This window comes from Elgaria multicarinata, chromosome 4 (genome assembly GCF_023053635.1).
Source record: "Elgaria multicarinata webbii isolate HBS135686 ecotype San Diego chromosome 4, rElgMul1.1.pri, whole genome shotgun sequence".
Classification (NCBI taxonomy): Eukaryota; Metazoa; Chordata; class Lepidosauria; order Squamata; family Anguidae; genus Elgaria; species Elgaria multicarinata.
This window is the reverse complement of record NC_086174.1, coordinates 137,016,176-137,040,382: the sequence shown is the minus strand read 5'-3', so window position 1 is coordinate 137,040,382 and position 24,207 is coordinate 137,016,176. Positions and strand designations below refer to the sequence as shown.

The 24,207-nt window shown below is 40.7% G+C and overlaps 1 protein-coding gene across 1 annotated transcript in view; it reads right to left on the bottom strand.

Annotated features, from left to right (window-relative positions):
* KLHL29 (kelch like family member 29) overlaps positions 1-24,207 on the bottom strand; it is a 373,733-nt gene that overhangs the window by 15,475 nt on the left and 334,051 nt on the right. Inside the window, exons 10-11 of the mRNA XM_063125224.1 lie at positions 23,275-23,455; positions 14,345-14,538 (exon numbers count right to left, since the gene is read on the bottom strand). Of these exons, the coding sequence (XP_062981294.1) occupies positions 14,345-14,538; positions 23,275-23,455 (375 nt within the window). The remainder of the gene's footprint in view (positions 1-14,344; positions 14,539-23,274; positions 23,456-24,207) is intronic.

The following is a 24,207-nucleotide window of genomic DNA, read 5'->3' as shown; positions in this document are numbered from 1 at the left end:
GTGTTTTTTTAAAGTTCTTTGGTTCGAGGGAGAATTAGAGGATCAGAGTAAAGAAAGTTGTCTTTTGAGTGTAGTGTGCAGATAGTCAGTTGTTGTATATTAAACAATCCTGATAATAAAGAAAGTTCAAGAGTGAAGGTGTGTGAGAAAGGAAAGCGTGTATGAGAAGAGAGAAAAGATTGGATGAGAAGTTTTAACAAGAGTCTAAAAAGTTTTATTATGAAACAAAGTTTGTGAACACTGAAATAAATTTTTATACAGTTTGTTTTACTACCACAAAAATCCCACGTGCCTCCTTGGCATTTATCATCTGCAGTTATATACATATAACACCTTTTCTGACATTAATTCATCATCAGCACAAATAATTCACAGCGCATTATTTTATTCCTGAACTTATTCCTGTTTAACCCCTTTCTCCACATAGTTTGTAGAAAGGGGGTGTTTGTCCCTCACCTCACGCTTAGCTTGAGCAGGGAGTGTCCGTGGACAGGCCTGTTGTAAAGAGCCTGTGTCGTAGCAGGTAGCCCTATGTACAGTGCATTGCAGAAGTCGAGCCTTGAAGTTACCAGCGCATGCACGACTGTCTTTAGGTCTTCCAACTCTAGAAAAGGGCGCAGCTGGCGCAACAGCCAAAGCTGATAGTCGGCACTCCTGGCTGTGACATCTAACTGGGTTGTCATTTGGAGCACTGGATCCAGGCGCACCCCCAAGCTGCAAACACAGTCTTTCAGGGGGAGTGTAGCCCCATCCAGAACTGGTTGACACACCTCCAAACCCAGGTCAGAGCCCTTGACAGCAAGCACCTCCATCTTGTCTGGATTCAGCTTCAGTTTGTTTTTCCTCATCCAGCCCATTACCGCCTCCAAGCATTCGTTCAGAAGAGACACACTGTCCTTAGCTGATGCTGTTATCGAAGGCATAGAGAAATATATTTGTGTGTCATCAGCGTACTGATAGCACCCTGGCCGATGCCTCTGGATGATCTCTCCCAGTGGTTTCATGTAGATGTTAAGCAGCACTGGGGATAGGATGGCACCTTGTGGTACACCATACAACAGCTCCTTTTTTGAGGAGCAACTATCCCTAAGCGAAAGGTAGGACCGGAACCACTGGAGCACAGTGCCCCTGATTCCCAAACCCCTCAGGTGTTCCAGAAGGATACCATGGTTGATGGTACTGAAAGCCACTGAGAGGTGCAAAAGTACCAGCAGGGACACACTTCCCCTGTCAATACTCACGTGGAGATCATCCACCAAGGCAACCATAGTTGTCTCAACTCCATATCCCATTCTGAAGCCGGTTTGAAATAGGTCTAGAAAATCTGTATCATCCAAGACTGCTTGGAGTTGGAAGACAACTGCTCTCTCAATCACCATGCCCCCAAATGGAAGATTTGATAGCGGTCTGTAATTATTAAGGTCCAGGGAGGGCTTTTTTTTAGAAGCGGCCATACTACCGCTTCTTTTAAACATGGTGGAAAACTCCCCTCCCTAAGAGATGAGTTTAATAAGATGTTGTAGTTGTAGTCTAACTGCACCTCCTCCCTGGCCGACCAGCCAAGAAGGACAGGGATTGACAAGTTGTGTTACACAATTCATGACACAATTAATTTATAAGCAGTAGTTTCATATAGATATCTTCCTTATTGATGCCACCATTTGCCTTTACGTGAGTGAGTCCGTATCTCCTCCCTTATCCCTACTCCACCCTTAACACAATTTTTTGATATTATTATTATTATTATTATTATTATTATTATTATTATTATCTTTCCTCGCTCATGGCAGTTTTTCTAGATGGACATGATGGACTTTGTTAAGTCATACTGTCTTTTACTGATTCAGGAGTTACATGTTTTAAGTATGACTACTTCCTGGATGTTGGTATGGATGTATTTTGGTAGGCCCATTTTCTGAAGGTTTTCTGTCAAAATGTTTTGAGGTGACTTGATGTGACTAACAGAGTAATTGTAACCTTTTCCTGTTGCCATAGTTCTTTAACTTCCATGGCCAGTGGTGTATATTTTCCTTTCTTTTCCACAACATTTTTGTCATTAGCTATTGCTATGTCAATGAGGTAAATGTGTTTTTCTTTTTTGTTTATAACTGTTATGTCTGGTCGGTTGTAAAGTATAGTCTTGTCCATATGAATTGTTCTGTCCCAGTATATTTTATTATCTGCATTTTCCAAGATTGTTTTGGATGAGTATGTATAGTATGGTGTAGGTTGTTTGATGAGGTTGAATTTGATGGTCAGTTGTTGGTGAATTATTTTTGCAGCTGTATTATATCTGTCTGTATAATCCATTCCTGCCAGAATTTTACATCCTCCTGTTACATTATCTATTGTTTCTTATTTCTGATGACATTTTCTACATGAATCTGTTGTTACATTGTTAACTTTTATGATGTATTTTTGGTAGTTCTTGGTTACTGCTATTATTATTATTATTATTATTATTATTATTATTATTATTATTATTGGACAAACACATCCTAATTGGCTTGAGGACAAAATAGATCAGAAGCCCTAAATAATACATTCATACCTGAGCTATACCATTTGAAAGAGAGATGTCCAGTATTTGGATATTTCCTACCCTTATAAAACAGGTAGCATTTATGTTGGGGAGCATTTAAACATCCAGTCCCTTCCTGCAGTCTGAAATGGAACAGCCCAGCAACAGAGACATCATATCGCAGCTTCTGCTCATTTGTTTTAGTAATACTAAGGGCAGAACCCTATGCACAGGAAAAAGTCCTGCAACTGCCAGCCAGCATGTAGGAGTTTTCGTAGGACCTTTTTCTTGACTAAACATGCATAGGATTTTGCCTTAAGGTTGTGCCTTTTTGTTAAATAGGGTTTCCAGCACACCACTGCTTTCTCTCAACTTATACCATTACAATAATCTGAGAACCTTCTGAGTGTCCTATCCTCCTTTTACTGCTTGCAAAATCAAAACTGTGTGCGTCTGTTTTTGTTATTGATACAAAAAGCTCTCTCATATGTGAACTCCCCACATATGCTGATCACATTTTCACAGCCTCTTTTGAGCTAACTTTACTTTGTGGAAGACACATTAATCTCACAAAAGAGATCTTGACTGTTAACCTTAAATGCCCACAGGGATATTCTTCGGGGCTACTTCAAGACAGAAACAATATCTCCTAAGGAGGCTAATTCCCTGCCTTCATATTCCTTTGTTGTACAAAAGAAAGAACATCTCCCTTTGGTCTCTTAATAGTAGAATTTTGCTTTTATTTCTTATAAGCAGTTAGCATGGTTTCTCAGAGTCCTTTGTAGTGAGCTAGCATTATGGAGTGTTTGGTGCCCCATAACTATTTCCGAAATTCAGCCTGCTTCTTTTTTTCTGACTTAAGCTCTCTTAGAAATTTCTTAGATAAAAGTGAGCAGGAATGTGACCTCACTTGCTGGTTTCTGGAAGGAGGGATATTATATCAAAGAACTAGCTTTTAGACTGCAAAAACGCAAGTGAAGTCAGAAAGACGAAGACTGTCAATGTACTTTTCTGTTACTGTAGTGTACACTAAATTCCCTCAGATGCTCCAGGTGGGAATATCCTCCTCATTATTTTTAGTTTAATTACTAGGTTAAAAGTGCAATCCTACGCATGCCTATACATTAAGCCCCAGTGAACCCACTGGGACTTACTTCTGAGTAGACATATACAGAAATTTTTAATATGGACTTGCTTTGCGGTATCTTTCTTAGTTGTTCGCACAATAAGGAACGTATCTCTATTATTGCCATAAAATAAATGGCTAACAGATGGCGAGCAACTGAATTGAAATACAATTTGGGACTCCTATTAGAAAAGTTAACACTTTATTTATCCCTACTGTCATGTTAGATTGGCCCCATTCAGACAACATGCTAAACCATGCTGCTTAGCCACAAAATGGTTAATGGAGGTAACAAGTGTAATATCAAGGAGCAAGGCCTTCATAGTGGTAGCTCCAGCTCTATAGAATATTTCCCAGTAGAAACCCATTGCTATCAAGTTGCTTGGTCAAGCTGCTTGGGAAACAAGTGAAGACATTTCAACACGTATTTCCCTGATGGTGTGTGTGTGTGTGTGTGTGTGTGTGTGTGTGTGTGTGTGTGTGTATTATTACATTTACATTCCACCTTTTTTGTAAGGAAGCCAAGGCAGCTTGCATGGTCCTCCTCCTCTCTATTTTATCCTCACATTAACTTTGTGAGGAAGGTTTGCCCCAGTCACTGATGTTCAGCCTAAGTTACCCAGTAGGATTCATGGTCAAGTGGTGCTTAGGCTCCAGAGCCCTAGCCGAACACTCTAACTACACCGTATATACTATTTTATTCTCTCTCTCTCTCTCTCTCTCTCTCTCTCTCTCACACACACACACACACACACACACACACTAATTATTGTTTCCTATTATAGATTCTTTGAGTATTTAATATGCATTGAATTTTTGTAAGCTTTCTTAATTTGATATTTTTTAGTTCTATCTGGACCATTTTGTCTAACATAGATCCTCAATGATCTTTTAATCTTTAAGAAAGATGGGGTATACACTTTTAAATGAATAATCTGTACTATACTGGCATTCCCAATGGATAGTTTTCAAAGTTAGTTTTGTTGTTTACCACTTCCAGTATCCATAAGTAAGCACCCTTAATTTTGTGTAGCAAAATTATTTTGGCTGTGGTGTTGCATAATAGAACACAAAAAAGTCATCATTCCACCCCCCATCAAAGCTGTTCATTGGAAACCTAGCAATAAAAACAGAGTAAAGAATAAGCACACTGGTAACAAAATGGGGAGCTCAAACCCACAAACATGTTGTCATACAGGCAGGCGGATGTATCAAGGTACACGGTCCAAGATTCACTGCTAAGAATAAAAACTAAAGGCTTGCATCCAACGGTATCCTTCCACCGGTGGTACAGACACCTCTTGCATATCAAATTCCCTCTCCACCTTGCAACCCCAGCACAACCTCCAAATCTGCTCCATGTAACGTCCTTTTAAAAATGCAGGACAGAAAAAGGGCACTGGGTACAAGAAGAATCTGTAGATGCATCTCTACATAGAGAAAGCTAATAGCTGAAGAACAGATACAGTATGTGCTCTTTCCCTCCAATTAAGTTATAGCTCCTTAGATGCTGGATACGTCCTGCTGTAAAAATATTAAAAGAAAATTGTCCACATAGGAACAGTTGAGATTTTAAGGGCAATGAGAGAATGGGTACATGGATGGAGATACAACAACAACAACAATAACAACGTTAAAGGAGACATAAACCTCCCTATTATATCTCCTTTATAAATGTCAGGAACTTTCACATTGCTCACTGGAATTTCTGTGGTATTTGCACGTTTTTGGATAGATGGGTGATAACAACTGTAGTATAGGGCATATAGAAAAAGTTTCCCCCATAACTAAGACAGACAATTATTTTATTTATTTATTACATTTATGTGTAATAACTATAACATATAATTATAAATTACATTTATATGCCGCCCCATAGACAAGGCTCTCTGGGCAGTTTACGTTCTCATCTGATAGTGACTCCATTTGCATGACATGACAACCTAGAGCTGGTGACAAGCCACAGTGGGTTGCCGTGTTGTGCGAACCTGAACTGATTCCTGCAGGGTGGCTTGTGCAAGGGCAACAAGCACTCCTAATAACTCACAACTTATTTTAGGGGTTGTTGTACCCATGATGAGTTGCGTGTCATCTGAACCCTGCACTGCCAACCCATCATGGGCTGTGGGCATTGGCAAAGGAGCCCCTCAGCAGGCGCGCCAAAAGCCCCTGCCGCTGTTCCTTGCCCATTATTAATTGCCTTTTTTGGAAGTAACTCCACAACCTTGGTGAAAATTTGTTTAATGGAGGTGTCTTCCTGTATCACTGAAAGGGTTTCTAAGTTTTTTATGACCTCAATGCAAATTAGGGGGGAAAATGTTATCTCCCTGAGAGAAGGAATTCTACAAAACTGCATTTTGCTATCATGTCAATTTTTAACTGTGTTTTACATGCTTTGTATTAATTTTGCTGGTCTGTGACTGTAATAAATGAAAAGATGGATGGACCTTGCCCACGCTGCAAAGACAGACCCTCGACTGCTGCTTTGCAGCACTTTGGAGGGGCTGTTACTTATCCTTTAATTTTATTTTTTTTGCGGCTTGACATTTGCACAAAAGGCCCCCGAATTCTTTTTTAGTATCATTTTTTTTTTGGCCCCAGGAATGTGGGCAAATGTCTTTGTGAATTTCTTTATTATCATTTTGGGTCCTCCCCACCCCCCTTTTTCCCCTTTTGGCAATTGCGGAGATGTGCAACTGCGGCTGTCAAGTATATATAGTCTTGGCTTACCCATTGCCTTCTATGTTTCAGCTGTCAAAGTATGAAGCAAAGAATTTAATTGACAAGACGGGGCTGCATACACACTAGTCTGACAGCCTTTGACAGATGACAGGTCAGGGGGTGGGAGAAGGGGACCAGATCAGCCCCTTAGCAAAGTTAGCCTTAAGTTTTGAAATGTGGGATTTACTCTTGGGGTTGCGATCAGAGCAGGGGCAGGGGACTTGGAGGCAGACATGTCCCCTTGGATACTGTGCAGAGCTGGCTGGAAGACTGAGGGGGAAGGAGGGGGAGAACAACTGTGAGTTGTTCCGGTGACAACCAATACTGCTGGGCTTATTCACCAGTGTGGGTTGTTGCGTTGTGCAAACTCACCCTCTAAACCAGTGGTTCCCAAACTTTTTCAGGTCACCACCCCCTTGGTTCCACAAACTCATGCCCAGCGCCCCCTACCCTACACTATAAAAAACATTATTCAGAATTGCGGTTTTCAACGACCCACTAAGGAAGATAATAACAATAAAATTCAAAACAGTAACAATTAATTGAATATTTATTCAAAATCCAAAGCACCCGCCGCAGGCTTGCCAAGGGAGGGAGGGAAAAGAAAGCGAATGCCTGTGTTTTGCAGCCGGCGGGGCGGGGCATACCAAGCAGGATATGTCTCTTCATTAGGGTTTTGGTGCTTTTGAAACATTTCAATTCATCGTTAAAATGACTCTTCTTAAATGGTATTAATACATCTGTGGATTCTTCCCCTATATGGCTTGGGACCAAACTACCTTCTCCCATAAAAATGTCCCTGGGTTTTAAGACCTTCTAGAGAGGTGCTTCTTGGAAAAGGCCACCTCAAGCAGGGCACCCCTGCTGCCCCTTTGCCTCTTAGCGCCTCCCGCCACCCCCTTGCCTCTTAACGCCCCCCTATGCAATCCCACCGCCCCCAAGGGGTCAGTACCGCCCACTTTGGGAACCACTGCTCTAAACGAATTCACCCTCTAAACTCTCTACATGATCTAAAGGAGAATCCCTGATGGTTGGATGTCCTTCCATGCCCCCAGCAACTCACATGATTTCATTCCATCCCCCTGTAACCCTTGACCAATATTAAGAAGAGTGTTAAAACGCATGGCAGAAATTTAATATGATTGCAAATATTACACAAATTGCTGCTCTAAATGGTCAAATCCAGACAGGCAAAGATATTCTGGAGTGAATCATGGTTATGATCGCATTCAAATATTACATGAAAGAAACCTATGAGTCCTTTATAAGATGCATAGCTATTCACTAGTAAAAGAGACTATGCATGTTTAGACAGAGAGAGATTCTACAACTCCCAGCATTCCCCAGCCAGCCATGTTGGCTGGGGAATGTTGCAAGTTGTAGGGATTTTTTAATTAATTAATTAATTAATTAATTAATTGCATTTCTATACAGCCCAATAGCCGAAGCCCTCTGGGCGGTTTTCTGTCTAAACTTGCATAGGATTGAGCCCTAAACGAAGAACCACCCAGAGAGCTCCGGCTATTGGGTGGTATAGAAATGTAATCAATCAATCAATCAATCCAGGTAATGGAAACAAAATCTGCTTTTAAAAGCCAGTGCCTGAAAATCTGCCCACATATCTAAGGCAGAGCAAGATCCTAAAACTGGCCTAGCCAATCGACTTACAGTAATGGGATAACAGGACACTTGGCTGCCTAGTTTGCAACCGCAGTCTGATTCCTAGCATAGCTAAGAGAGGACTGAACTGCAAATAGGGTAATTAGCAAGTGCTTCTAGGGTTTCAGGCAGCTGGCGAGAGTTCTTGCTGCTCCTTGAAGCCAAGAGCCTACGAGACAGGCTTTATACCTCCAGCCCAGTGAGCACCCAGCTTCAGATGAATAGGTGGAGTGTTCCAGCAATGTAAGTACAAAGCAATCCATCCAGACAATGCAAGCAGGAGGTGATGAGAAGCATTAGGGAGAGATAAACAACCAACAAAATATGGAAAGACAGGGCAGCCCGTGCACGTAAAAAAAGGGAACTGTTTTAAACGAGCACTTGTCCATCCCCCTTTTCCCCTCGCAGAATAGTCTGCTATTTCTGTAAATAGAAAGTCATCTGGAGGCCTTTATCTTAAGCCTAACAAATTACCATAATTCTGTTATAATGTGTACGTCAGAACATGTTCCTGCTTTTTAACGTGAGAGCTCGCTATTGCAAATTTGGTCTGGAATACTTTGTTTCCTGAGCCACACTGCTCCCCACCTAACCCACCAAATATATACATTACAAAACCCGGCAAGAGGGCATTCAGAGGAAAACCACGAAACAAGGAGGAGGAGATTCTAGGAGGGAAAGCCTGGTGAGGAAAGGGAACCTGTTAGGGGCAGGGATGCTTTACACATGAATATTAAAGGGAAAACTTCAAGGAATGATTTTTTTAAAAAAAATTAGAGCACAAATAGGGGGTGATGGTGGCAATTTTCTGAAGGCCTCAGCTTCCTTATTGATGGTGCTATATAAATAAATAAATAAATAAATAAATAATAATAATAATAATAATAATAAGGGACATTAACAAATGCCTCCATAACACGCCACTCAGTATCTCACACTACTGGTCTCACTATCCAGCCTCAGGAGTAGTTGATGCTTTATCGCTAGGGATTTTCACCTCATTCTGGTAGTGCAAATTAAACCTCTAACTAACTGGACTACCCCCTTTTTTCTGTCCTGAATTTTAGAAGAATGCTCTTCTGTCTTCCAGTACATATTCAGTTTCGAACGGACTGGGGAAAATGAGATAGGAGCTAACCATTGTGCAAAGTGCACATTTGCTTTAAAAGAAGAATACTCTATGTGTATCTTATAATAATGAGATTGCTCTTGGGATCGTTACAGAATTGAAACTACTATGCAGGTTTAAAAAATTATCACTTATGTATAACTCCCTTAAGATCGAACCCTTAAAGGGAAAAGTAGAAGAATCATTAGGAAAAATGACATGAAACAAAGGATAGCTAAATTTAGAGTTTAAATGAGAACAAATTCTTATCTGTAAAGTATGGAAAACCTCTCAAGGAAGGGATAGCCTATTATTTGCTCAACAGAAATCCAAGAGAAAGCACATCATCGTCATTATCTTTTTTCTCACTCATGGCAGTTTTTCTAGACTGACATGATGGGCATTGCCAAGACATGCTGTCTTTTACAGATTCAGGAATTTCCTGACAATTGAGCATGTTTTAAGTATGACTGCTTTCTCGATGTTGGTGTGGATGGATTTTGGCAGGCCCAGTTTCTGAAGGCTTTCTGTGTAGTTTTTTGATGTGGTGATGGTGACTGATGTGACTAACGGAATAATTGTGACCTTTTCCTGTTGCCATAGTTCTTTAGCTTCCATGGCCAGTCATGTATATTATTGTTGTTGTTATTATCATTATTATCATTATTGTCATTATCATCATCATCACATCAAAGCAAGGGGCAGGCAAAGCCACTCTGGCCAAGGTGCAGATGGATCACCCTCAACCAAACTGCCTGCCAGAAGGGCTCCAGCCATCACTTCAGCTCGGTGCTAAATGATATCAGGGATTGTGGCCCGGGTGCCATGCCCACTGATGGCAGAAGACATGGAACCACTGCCATCAGGTGTTTTTTTTTAAAAATAGCCTTGATTTATATATTTTTTTGTTTCAAATTTTTTATCGTCTCATTTTCATTTGACTTTTACTGGGTATGTTCAGAGCATTTTAAATATATCCCATGCATTTTGTTAGCTACTCTCTACTCCTCCACTCCACTTTTTTAAGAAGAAAAAACAGGAGGAGGAAACATTCAAAAATAAAAATAAGGCTGGGGAATGTTTTCTGCTGTAGAAGCTTAAAGCAAAAGCCTTTTCTTACTGATAGCACTGTCATGGTAGTTGTATATACCACTAATTTAATAACAGTGTATTTCCATGCCTATACTCATCATACAGTAGCTAGTTCTGAACTGTTAACCACTTTAGTGCCATATGATCTCTGAAATGTATAGGGTGTCAAGCTGAGTTCCTCACTGGCTCATATTGCCAGCATACCCAATAGTACATGTTGCAGGAATTAGATTATTAATTAAACAGCTAAATAAATTAAAATAAATTACAAGCTTATTGCTAGGAACAAATGAGACACAGCAGAGGTTGGTTTTGAGGAATACCTCACGATTCTTCTACTTTTCCCTTTAAGGGTTCGATCTTAAGGGAGTTACACATAAGTGATAATTTTTTAAACCTGTTTAGTCGTTTCAATTCTGTAACGATCCCAAGAGCAATCTCATTATTATAAGATACACATAGAGTATTCTTCTTTTAAAGCAAATGTGCACTTTGCACAATGGTTAGCTCCTATCTCATTTTCCCCAGTCCGTTCGAAACTGAATATGTACTGGAAGACAGAAGCCTCGTGTGGCGCAGAGTGGTAAAGCAGCAGTTTCTGCAGCTGAAACTCTCCCCACAGCCTGAGTTCAATCCCAGCAGATGCTGGTTTCAGGCAGCCGGCTCGGGTCGGACTCAGCCGTCCATCCTCCCGAGGTCGGTAAAATGAGTACCCAGTTAGCTGGGGGAAAGGTAATAACGGCCGGGGAAAGCAACGGCAAACCACCCCGCTATAAGGCCTGCCAAGAAAATGTCAGCGAAAGCTGGCGTCCCTCCAGGAGTCAGTAAGGACTCAGTGCTTGCACAAGAGGTTCCTTTCCCTTTCCTTATGTTCCATCCATTATAATTCTCAGTTAAAAAGCATGGGTCCTACCTCAGGTTGTTGAGATACATGGCTTTTCCATGCTCCAGATTACCCTGGGTTAGTCCAAGATCAAAGTCATCCTTTTTTGCACTTTCCAGAGCGGTAGCCATGATAGTTCAATGCAGCAAAAACAACCAAGAGTCTTGTGGCACCTTAAAAACTAAAACTGTTAGATTAAATATAAATTGTTAATCTTTAAGGTGGCACAAGATTGCTATTGTTGCTGCTGGTTTTACTGTTGGCTTTTGTTGTTGTTCTTATTGCTATTTTGTTGTGTTTATGTTTTTATTGCTTCTAATATTTCAACTGTTTTTATGTATTTTATTGCTGGACGCTGCCTTGGCAGGGCTTCTGCCCTGAAAGGTGGCCAAGTTTTAAATAAATAAATTTATTAAATAAATAAAATAAAATAAATTGTCACATTTGCACTACTACTGTTGATCTGCCTTTGAAGCCAGGCATTCTCAAACTTTGCCACATGAAGCTTCCATTCAATATTTCTAGTCCATCCAAGCACAACACACTGTTAGTCAATAATTTTCTCAATTTGTCCTTTCTCCAAAGGGCTGGTTTACCTACCCTCCACTCTCCCATTTGAGTCCTTACAACAACTATGTTGACGTTGGTTAGGCAGAGATTAGAACAAGGTCATCTAGTGAACTTTGTGACTGAGGAGGGACTTGGACAGTGGTCCCTCCCCACATAAAAATCTAACCAGGACATAGCGCTCACTCTCATGGCTCACAATTTATTGCCATAAAGATTCTAAAAATAAGGTAAGAAAGAACACTGTGAGTTTGGAGACACGTTGAAATAATCAGATTACTGGGTCGCCCTATGGTGAAATCAACCTGGGGTGACTTCGCCCCACATCAAAACAATGATGCGAGAATAGACTTCAAGAGCAATGAAGAGTAGACAGTTCAGATGGATTTAATATTCCAGCCCAGAGCGGAAGAAGCAAAGCTAAGCAGGCCTATAGAATGTCTTAATGTCTCCAAGATACAAATTGCAGAGAAAGAAACAGTATGTCAAAATGTGACTGGCTGCTCATTTATTGCATAGATTCAACAAAATGACCTTGGCGGTGGACAGAAAAACAGGTTGGACTTCTGCCTCATGTTGAACTCCAAGAAACATTCAAAGTGCTGTGGAAAGTTTGTGTACGAAACCAAATTGTCACTGGACTGCATTTTTAGTTCATTATATAAATTTCTTCCCACAAATACTCACATAGCTTAGGTTCTATTTAAGATGGTAACAAACAAATTTCTAATGAAGAAACCCTTCGTTTTTGCCCTTACAAGAGTCTCATTAATCTTTGGAGATCTTAATTGAATCTGTGTATCTTTTAAAAAAATGCTATTATTTATCGATGGGCAAAATCACAAAACAGCAGCTTAACTGTAACGCTCTCCTCCTTCTGAGTATTGTAAAGACATTAATTAATTAGCTACTTTTATTCCAAGGAAGCATAAATATCCTTATTTTATCTGTAGATCTGACATATTTTTGTTAGGGCATAAAGTTATTTATTTGCAAATTTGCAATGTACTTTGGGATAGTTGGGGATGATTTCCCCCCCATGTCTGTATGGGTTGACAACTGTTAGACACTATAACGAGTCTAGGGAATGAACTGCTGCTTCTGCTGCCCTTTTATTATTTTTGTAAGGAACAAGAACACTTTTTCTTTGTATAATGCATTCAGCTTTGCAGTCTGCTCAGAGTACAGGAAAACCTCATAATGTCACTCAGTGGATTATATGAACAGCAGCACTGTGTGCATGTGACAGAAAGAGCTATGAAATGGGTTTGTTTGCACTGCTGTAATACATAAACATGATTGCCAATGGTTAACGTCCTCCTGCTGGGTGATTCATGCTACATCGTATGCATGTCATGTCATGTTAGGCTGAACACCAAGAGCAGCCGAGGAACAGGAAAGGGCAATGTTACACCCACAAATCGATGCTACGAACAAATGCTACATCCGCAACACCCAAAGAAAGGATAACAATCGCTAAAATAAAAATACTAGTCTACAAGTTGCAGGACTTTGGTTTGACTCAAGCGAGGATATGTGTGGAGTTTTCTGGAGACTAAGGCCTTAGCTAGACCTACCTTTTGTTCCGGGACAGAGGAGGGGCGATCTCGTGTTGGGATTAATGCGAGATCTCTCCCCCGTTTACACGTAAAGCGCGATGACCTCAGGAAGAGAGACGTCGCGCCCGCCATTTTAAAAAAAAATTCTTAAAGCGACAGCAGCGCACGAACAGTCGTGCGCAAAGGTAAGTGTTTTTTTAAATGTAAATGAATTTCCCCACTCCCCCCACCCTACCCCTGAGTAATTGTGCGGAGTGGGGTCAAGCCACGGAAACGGGCCACATGTTCCGCGGTCTCGGACTCAGCCCGGGACCGCGGAAAAAGCGGGCTCAAAGGGGAGGGCTCTATCCTGGGGCAAGGGAGGGATGATCCCTCCCTGATCCCGGGATCCCCTGTGCGTCATGTGGATGCACAGGGATGATCCCAGGATATAGCCTGGTCTAGCTAAGGCCTGATTCATACAACCATTTTTAGGGGCAGAAGATCACCACAATGTGATCATCACCTCAACTTTCATGGAGAATCCCACCTGTGCAGAAATATCACAATTTATTGTATGGATACTCTCAAAAGAGCAAGGGTAGGCTTTTTATATAGAAGCTGCCATGTTCAAATAAGGATCCCATGATTTGGGCATTACCTTGCATAGGTGGTGATAGGATGGGGCACGTCAGCTGCCACTATTATTGCTCCTAAAAGTGAGTGGTAGTCCGTGAAGTAACATTTCAACAGGCTCAGAGGTGATAATTTCTCATATCATAATCATAGGTTATTCATATCTTTGTTAGCTTTTTCCGCCATCCCCTAGGAACCCACCAGTTTTTAGGGAATAACCAGGAGGAGTAACAATTGCACTAACTGGTCTGCAGTGTGGGATAATACATACTACTAATGCCCTGGACCTGCATTACTATCACATACATATATCCATTAGCCTGACTAATAAACTACATTAATAATCTCACAGAAGTTATGTTTTCATCATTGTTTTCAGTACGTACAATTTTGAATATATCATTTTTCAGCAATTCAGTAGCACAGTATTCATTTCTCTCCCTATCCTAACCCCCATTCTCAATTTATATTTTGAAAAGTGGTCTCTGTTTACCTATCATGGGTGACTCTATAAAACTCCATGCATTCGTCTGTGGGACATATGACTGCAGGACTCCAGCTGCACGGCCGGCCTCATTGACGCCACCAAACACATAGATTTTCCCTCCACAAACCGTTGCAGCTGCGGAGTGCACGGCCTTTGGCAAAGGAGCAACCGTCTCCCATTGATTGGTGATCGTGTCGTACCTAAAACACAAAGACATATGAATAAGCCTAGATGCTAGTGATTGGCACACACCAATGGCTAGTGAGGAAAACATCTTGGCAAATTAATCTTCCAGCACAAAGCAATGCAGGCAGTAGATAGTTAATATCATCAGTGTCTTCTTCTACCCTTTTTAATGCAGACAGTGACGAGGGAGGAAAGGGGGGATGAACTCTATTATCTACATGTGCCTCTCAAGTCTTATTATATCCCAGGATAAAAAAAAATCCAAGATACCTTTGTCAAGATGACTTTTACTAATTAATTTCTGCTAATTAGAGTAGAGTGAGATTATTCTTGCAAATCAGTGGAGTGATATCAAACAGCAACTGGAAGCAGGCAAGTGTTAATGCACTTAAATTGTTTAGCTTGAAGATCATCTGATCTTCAGACATAATGCAACATGATAGCTCTCTTTGCCCCAGTTAACTAGCCATTAAATGTGTGCATTGGTGATGTGCAAGTTGCCTCTGTTTAATTTTCAGCGCGTGGACAAAACTACCACACTTCACTGCAGGATGCTGAAATGCTAATGGAAAATGTGCTGCAGGAATAAGATTTCTCTGCTGCATCCATTTTTCCATGTAGCACAAAAGATAAGACTATGCGTTAGAGCGCTTAATTAGTTCTACGGTCATTGGTATCAGATTTAATTAAGCCATTGACCATAAAGATGTACAGTTAATAAACCATAGACCAAGATTCATTTTAGACAATGTCACCAGTTCAGAGACCTATTTTTTTAAGCTAACATGGCAGTGATCCAAATAATGCCCGCAAAATGAATTTGGGAGTTAAAAACGCTTCAATATTTCCATGGAATTGCAGCATATCTTGATAAATAACAATGGCTGGAGTGGTAAATTACAAGAATAAATTATGACACAAACTCACTATTATACTCTCCCTCCCTCCCTCTCTCTTTTGCGCACGCGCGCGCACACACACACATCACCTAATGCCACTAGGGAATTGCAGGTAACAAACCTGGAAATTGTTTGCATTCATGATTCCTGACTCAGGATTCCCGCCCCCTATAATGGACTTTTCTATTGTTAATGAAATTTTGGATGGGCTCTCTAACTGCTAAGAGTCAAAAAAGGAAGATGTGGGGAGGAATTGAGGAAAGATAAAGGGCGAAGGGACACTATTAATATTCTAAACTGTAGTAAATACATTTGCAGGATCTTAATTTCAAAAGCAGTAATGAATAGAATAACATGAATATCCATAATGAAAGTACATGTGTGATTAAACAAGGGAAGTGATGTACAAGGAAGAACATGTGAAAGACACACTCTAAAGGTGTTCAATCTGTTCTAAATTCTCTCTGATAGAGAATGCCTTCGCAGGAAAAAAAATGAACCAAAGGGGGAAATATAGGCCACAGCTAGACCTAAGGTTTATCCTGGGATCATCCAGGGTTTGCCCCTGCCTGAGCACTGGATCCCCTGTGTGTCACCTAGATGAACAGGTTTGACCCCTGGACGATCCAGGGATAAACCTTAGGTCTAGCTATGGCCATAAATTAGCTAAGCACAGTCCCAGGGCAGGCTGCATTGTAAAATGTTTTGTTTCCAGAATAGGGCTTCCAGACTGACATTCAAACTCTATAATTTCACATGTACCATTTACTGCCTAAATCTATACCTCAAATATGTACAAAGACAAACAGAGACTTGTGAATTTTTTGAGATATTGCCCTCTCCCCAAATATGGAACTGTGCTGTCGTGCATGGGTGGGTGGCAGTCAGACAGTAAGGGAAGCTTCTAATCCCAAAGCTGCCAGAGTGAGTGAGATAGATGATTAAAGAGGTGAGTGCAGTCTGACCCTCAACTGATGCAGCTTTTGAGGTTCCCAACATCCTGTCATTAAATCTTTGGGATGCCGAGCTTTGTAGATTTTAATTAAACCAAAACATAAGAGGTCTCAGAGTTCACTCCATAAAGTTTTCCTTCCAATCCACTGCCTCTGGTTATTTGCTTCACAAACAAGTAAACAAATTAATTCTGGCTTCTTTCTTTACACTTCTCTGCTTGCCGCAGGTATACAGAACGCGTAATTCTCTCGTCCCTGTCCTCTCCCCAAAACCAACAGGATTTATTTACAGCCAAGAAATGTATGCCGGGTCAGGCACAACGTAACCTTAAAATGCACAACACTTCACTTTCAATTCAAATTAAGGCTAAGAACAGCAACAAAAAGCTGGTTATAAAAACATGCCTCACTACTTTTTCTTTTTTTTAATGTGCTATAATTTAATGCAAATATTAAGATCCTGAGTAAGTTTACTGGCTTTATTTTCTGTATGGGTCACGAATTTGCTTGGTATGTAGTGGGGACAAGATCTCTAGATCTTGGGAGGATCCTAAATCTATGTCTTTAGAATCATAGAATAGCAGAGTTGGAAGGGGCCTACAAGGCCATCGAGTCCAACCCCCTGCTCAATATTGGCAGACACACCAATACTGAAACGTAACGGACACTTCCAAACTAACCCTTTTCTCTGGAATTGATTTCATTTGCTCACTTAGCTTTTCTGAAGAATCCAGATAAGGCTGCTGCCAGGCATTTGTAATCCAGGGTTTTCCCTGTTATCCTTCTGCCTCTTTAAAAGAGGTGATTTGTTCGGATTCTTCCAGCCTGCTATGCTACTGCAGTGCCAGCCTATCGTGTATGGACAAAGAGCTACTGATTCACCTTTCTACATTGCTTGTCCTGCATTTCCTGCTGGTCCTGCCATTTTTTTATTTTATTTCAGAAAAATTCTACACCACTTTTCTTTCTTCTTTTAAATCCCAAAGTGGTTCACAAGATAAGATGGTGATAAAATACCCTAAAATAAACCAATAAAATATCACATTAAAATAGGATGGGGAGTAGCTGCAATGCTAATGAACCATACCTGTCCTGTACACACAGAGCCCTGCAAAGGTTAAAATTCCGTGGATCAGCTGTTTGGGACAGCAAATGGGAGACATACATTCAGTCTGCCCCCTTCCCCATGAAGCATAATTCTTTTTGTTTTACTCAGCCATCCCACTTCACCTGCTGAGTGACAAAGCCAGGCTGCCATACTCCAAACATGGCAGGGCTTCCGTTTCTTGAAGAGCTTTGTAGGCATCCCACAGGTGCCTCCACGATGTTAATGGACAAAATGGCCACTGCTAAATGTTGCTCTCCATGGAACAGAACCTCAATGGAACAGAGAGCTAGTGTGGTATAGTGTCTAAAGTGTCGGACTGGGATTTGGGAGATTCAGGTTCTAGTCCCCACTCAGCCATGGAAACCCACTGGGTGACTTTGGGCCAGTCACAGACTCTCAGCCCAACCCCCCTCACAGGGTTGTTGTTGTTGTGAAGATAAAATGAAGAGGAGAAGAATTATGTATGCCACCTTGGGTTCCTTGGAGGAAAAATGGCAGGATATAAATGCAATAATACAATACAACCTACTCCCACGTGAATACGGCCATCTGAGCCAAATGTCAGAAATATTCTGGATAAGGTCAAATGAACCTGTTCTCCCAAGTGATGTCACCTTGAAGGACATTCGTCCTTAACCTCTTTCTCTGAGCAGTACTTAATAAGCTGGTGCACTGATCCAATAGGTATTTCAATTTCTTGTGGTTTTGATGCATCCATCTTCCACTTCTGTATCTAAGTTTGCATCTTCATCTTCTTTACAATTATGATTCCACCTTATTTGGTAGTCCATCTGGAAGTAGACCCACAATATCTTCTTTTTGATCTTCTTCCAAAGTAATACATTAAATCAATCCAAGCCACCACAAAAGATTCCTCCTCAGACAAAAGTGCTGTTTCTGTACTTTCTCCAAATCTTTCTTTTCAGGTCTGAACACACCACTTGCTGGTGCAGGCCCAGGAGTTACCCTTAAGGGTCAGAAACCAAACCCAAATTCTTTCTTATTATATGTCTCTTCTGTGCCTTGCTGGACAGAATTCAACATGTAAGGATACAATTAGATAGCAGTTCCTTATGTCACAGGGTTCAGAAACACCATTAGATGTGCTGAAAGCCAAGTCGCCCATGAATGTGTCATAGGAATGGAGCCACGTAGAGTGCACTGTTGCTAGTACTAGTTTGGCATTAGCCCGTAATGGTCTTGTGGATCAGCAAAAGCATAATATCATGTAGCAAATGTGTAAAACAAAAGCTCTAAATTAAGTCTGCAACATTCTTCAGGATTGCCAGAAAAACAAGAGCCACTACAAAGTAGTACAGGGATGATGAACGTGAGCTGCAGGCTGAGAAGTCCCCAGCTCAAATCCTACCTCAATCAAACTCACTAGTTGGCTTTGGCCAAGCTGCTATAATCTAAGTCCAACTCCCCCATCTCTATATGGAAATAATACTCTCCTATTCACAAGCCTATTGTGAGCATTACTGAATAAATGTATGTGAAGAGCTTTGAATATTCTAACTGTGCTATATAAATGCTAAGTGTTAGTAATAACAAGTGGGATTGGTTGCCAAAAAATGTTGCAGTGTGTGAACTGTTCTTATTTAGTGCCCCACTTCCATTCTACCTCCCAAATGGCATTCCATTTCCTTCCACAACAGTCAGTCAGCATTTCATGGCTACTGAGCATGGTCACTCCTTATTGGGCAGCTTTTGGGATTCCCCATCCTTAAGGGTTTCCCCTCTTAAATATTATCTGTACTTCTACAAATCATGGGTTTCCTCAAACCTGCTGCTACCTCCCTCTTATGCACGGATGGTGCTATTTTGGCTACATAAGCAAGAGCGCTTAAAGAACGGAGATCATGGTGTATATAAGACCTGTTTCACATATAGCGACAACCCAGAGTAAGGGTTGAGTGTGGGTTGTCATTAAATCATGTGTTATAGATGAATTATTGGTTATTGCTATTTGCGAACCCTACACTATGGTTTAAGTACCGCTTGCTAACTATGAACAATCCAGAGTTCACAACCCAGCAACAAATGATGGGGTCTTTTCCTGAATTGACATAGTTAACAACCCATAATTAAACCACAACCGGGTTCGCATGTAAGAACATGGTTCAACAAAAAACACTGATTCAACAATGTGTGAACAAGGCCTAACATATTGATGACCTAACTGGCCGACTATGAATTATTTTGAACAGGAACATACAAGTCTTTAAAAAAACCCAAAATAAGAGAAATTATTTATGATAGTGAACACCTCTTTCCCCTCATTCTAGTTAATTTGTGTTTCTCTCCTACACCAATCTTGTTATTGTTACAGATTTTTATTTTTTACTCTGCAGTTCATGCTGAGTGAAAAAACCTTTCTGCATTATCTCTCTCTCTCTCTCCTTCCCAATTGTATCTGAACACACATCAATTTTTCCTAGCCTTGTTCTCTTAATTTGTCTCTGTCTGTTAGCAGCTTTATGAGTGAGCGGTTTAATTTATTTCTGTTATAAAGTCTTTGCACCATCATTATCTTGTGTTTATATACCATACCTATGCTATCGTATACATTATTCAGAATACAGTTTCCAAAGAAGCAGTCATGGAAAAATAAAGCTGTATTGTAACAGGCTGGTCTTCTCTTTCGATATCACACATGAATATCGATAGTTTTAAAAGCTTTGTCCTGGATTGTCTTTCCTGTATATTTTCTCCTTTTTCAAGGATCTTCTGACTGAAGCGCTACTAATCAAGGCTGTATGTACAATTCTTTTGAAGACATCAAGGCACCACAATATTGTTGAGAGAAAGCTTCTGTCTAATTACACATAATATACTGAAGCAATCACAGCTAAAAATGAGTGTCCAGTCTAGTACAGATGTGTTCTTTTCTATTTTTTGCTTCTCAGAAGTTTTTTTTTTTTTTTTAGAAAGCAGCAGAGTTTTAAGAAATATCCACTAGAACTACTTACCATTCCCTGCAGAGGGGTGGGGTGTGTGATGAAATTATAAGAGAAGCCTATTTTCCTGACGGATAAGCATGCATAACCGGTTTTCATTGAATGCAAATTTTAGATTAAAACAGCCAGAGATACACTTTGATGCTGAAATATTTGTAACATATTTAATAAACAAGAAAGCTATGTATTACAAGAAGAAGAAGAAGAAGAAGAAGAAGAAGAAGAAGAAGAAGAAGAAGAAGAAGAAGAAGAAGAAGAAGAAGAAGAAGAAGAAAGGCTACAGAGTTATCAACCAGGCACCAAAAAGCAGGGAAATTGGGTGTTAAAGCTCACAAGCCTTAACACTACATCCTCCCTAAGGAGGCCAAAACTGTAAGTGAAATTCTCATTCTCCCAAAGCAGATAAAGTATTTGGAAAGGATGGAGATTATGATATGCAGAAGTGACTGTGGGGTTGTGGAAAACTGATGACAAACAACTTAGGGCCACCCAATTCACTTTTTTTAGAGCAGCCTTTCTGAATCTCTTGCCCTCCAGATGTGTTGCACTGCAAATCTCATCACTGACAGCCGGCATCGCCATGTTGACTGGGAATGATGGGAGTTGCAGTCAAAAATTGCTGGAGGGCACCATGTTGGGAAAGGCTGTTCTATAGCATCCTTTCCCCCAGAATTTGGATGGAGCATATGCAATCTTACTTAGGCCAGATCTACACCAAGCAGATTATAACACGTTGAAAGTGGTTTGAAAACGGTATATGAAATGTGTCATGGGCCCCAACAGTTGTCAGTGCACTTCGATACTGTTATAAAGCAGTAGTGTAGATCTTGCCTTATAATAATATGCTAAGTTTGAAATCCTATACAATAGCACTTTAGAAAATGCATTTTGCACTGGAATTTATTTATTACATTTATATACCGCCCCATAGCCGAAGCTCTCTGGGCGGTTTACAAATGTACAACAACAACAAAATGTTATTAATTAAAATAATTAAAAAGTCTCCTTTATCTTATATATACAGTTCCAAGTCAGGTCAACCCTTTTTGATTGTTTTCCTGTTGACTGATTCTCATGAAACATACTTCATTGGAAAGTTCTTAATATGCAGATTCCACAAATAACAACAATTTTTCACTATAATTCAAAGTTGGGAGTTAGGTTACCTTCTATAAGAATTAGGCTATCTTCCATAAGAATGTACTCTAAAGTTTTATTTTTAATACAGAAATATCAAGTATAATGAAACAAACATAATGAATTGCAAATTGGAGCAAAATGAAATATGCTCACAAAAAGGTCTCTGTACACCTTTATAAACACAGGTGCAGGCCAATCTTTCTGAAATTTCCAGGTGCTGGAAAGAAATGATAATTTACTAATGGTCCTTAACAGAAGTATATGCTGTGATGGCTATAGCAATCAGGAATGAAGGATCTTCATCAAGGAGAGTTAGTGAACCATAATGGCTCAGAGAATGAGGCACAAATTATAACTGTTGTTGTTCATACCGTCCCCATAATTTTCATTTTACCAACATGCTGGTTCAGGTCCTGATGCCGGGTTTGTTTGCCACAGTCATCTGCCTCTCTCTGGGTAGTTATTTGGGTGCCCTCTAGGCCCCAGGATCCAGCCCTAGAGCTTTGCAGCTGGGGTGAGGATTTGAACCAGGATCTTGTCAGTCAGAGTCTGACAATTTAACCACTATACCACACTGGTTCTATGTTAGAGACGGGGAATCTCAAGTGGGGCTCATCAGACCAGTGAGGCCTCAGGTAAGGCCTCTGTCCCTCCTTGAAGCCCCACTCCTTGGGGGAAAATTGGGAGGGAAAATTGGCTTTGTTCCACAGAAGGTGATGGAACAGTGAGGCCAGTGCCTTGGCGGGCTTTGCTCCATTTGGGCTTTTCTTAGATGGGGAAAAGTGAAGCTGACTCCCTGACCAAGGCTCTGGCTAGAGGAACTCCAGCTGACACTTCAGCCAGGGACCTGAGGATATCAGGGGGTGGAGCCCTACCCCTGTTATTGGGGACTGTTGTAAAGGTTACAACAAGATAATATATGTCAAGTGTTTTGAATATTCTACAGCACTATATAAATAAATAATGATAAATATAAACATTCCAATTGACCTAACTATTTCAGCCTGATGAAATGTTTGGCTAAGAGTGCATTTTGAAAATATGTATTTATGTTAGTCTGTCATGCTTGATCTAGGCGTGGACAAGAAATCTCCTTCTCTGAGGAAATTCCAAGTTCAGAAATTGCATGAGACCCCCTGACTCCAGCACTCCTGTAGGCATCCCACTCCTGTAGGCCCTGGGTCCTTTGGCAACAGTGGTCCTTGGAGCATCCACTGACAGAGATTTTGAGGAACGTAACTTGCCCAAGGAGAGGAGGGGACCAAGCAGCTACTCAGCCCAAAAGGAGCAGGCACAGGTGGCCTCTCACTGGCAAAGTGCACCTCTGACAGCCCAAAGAAACAGGCTTGTCAGGAACAAAAGAGGCTCTCAGAAGTAGGAGGTCTTCTCAGGAACAGGAAGCTCAGAGGGGTGGGCTAACTTCAGTTGGGTCTGGGCAGAGCAATGAAAGACCAGGCAATATAAGCCTTCAATTCTTGTCTATCCAGTGCGGGAACAACACAAGTCCTATATTATGTGTAACCCAGCTACCTGGTGAACTTTCCATTTTTCTGATTTCTAGCTACCTGCCTTATCTTCTTCCTCAGGCTTAAAAAATGAATTCTATGTAAAGGATTTGAAATGATACTATTTTCTTATACAACGCATGTGAAGTGTCTCATCAAGACTTGTATGAAGGGAGCAACTTTACCTCTCCACATGGTCAACGTTGCCTGCCACACCAAGGCCTCCAATGGTATAAATTTTCCCATCATACACCAGGCTGTTGTGCCGACACCTTGGGACTGTCATTCGGGAAACGAGATTCCAGTTATCAAGTAGCGACATGTAACACCAGACATCAGAGAGAGTGACTCCAGACTCCATGCCACCTGCCCTCGTTATTTGGAAAGGAAAAAAGATCAACGTGACTTGGAGGAAAAACAGTTGATGGTATATATTGCAATGCAAACCAGTTGCAATATAAGAACTCCTTCCAAATGGCACTTGTCTAATTAAAATAAATCACCCTCAATTGCAAGCATCTGTTCGGATGATGCAGATTGGTGTCATTTATTCATACATCCCACAGGCTTTTGGTGTGTTTTTTTCCTTTTAATGCTGTCATAATGTCAGACGAGGCAGGACATTTGCATATGGGAATATGCCCAGGCAGCATTCACAAATAGCCTGCAGTCCGCAACTGGTATGAAGCAACAAAGCAGCTTCCTAGACATCTTCTAGTTGGAAATCCTAAGTGTCATCTTGCTTAGGTAATGAATGTTAAGCAAAAGAAAATACCCCTGAAATCAATGAGACTCTAGACACAAAATACAGTAACTAAGTACTTCCTCGAGGAGTCATATCATACATTACAGGTTTTAGGTGTACAAGTAAGACTTTTTAAATGTATACTTTGAAGTGTAACATGCAAAAACAAACAAGGTGTTTGAAACTATGTATCAGACAAGGCCTCTTGTCAAGAGAACTGTGATCGGTGGCAACTCTCTATTGAACATATACTTGATAGCAAACCCAGATTACTTGCTGATATGTAGACCTAAGCCTACATCTAGACAGAAATAAAATGGGAGGAATTCCTAAGGTTATTGATTTGTATGCAATGGTTGTACACATAGAAAGC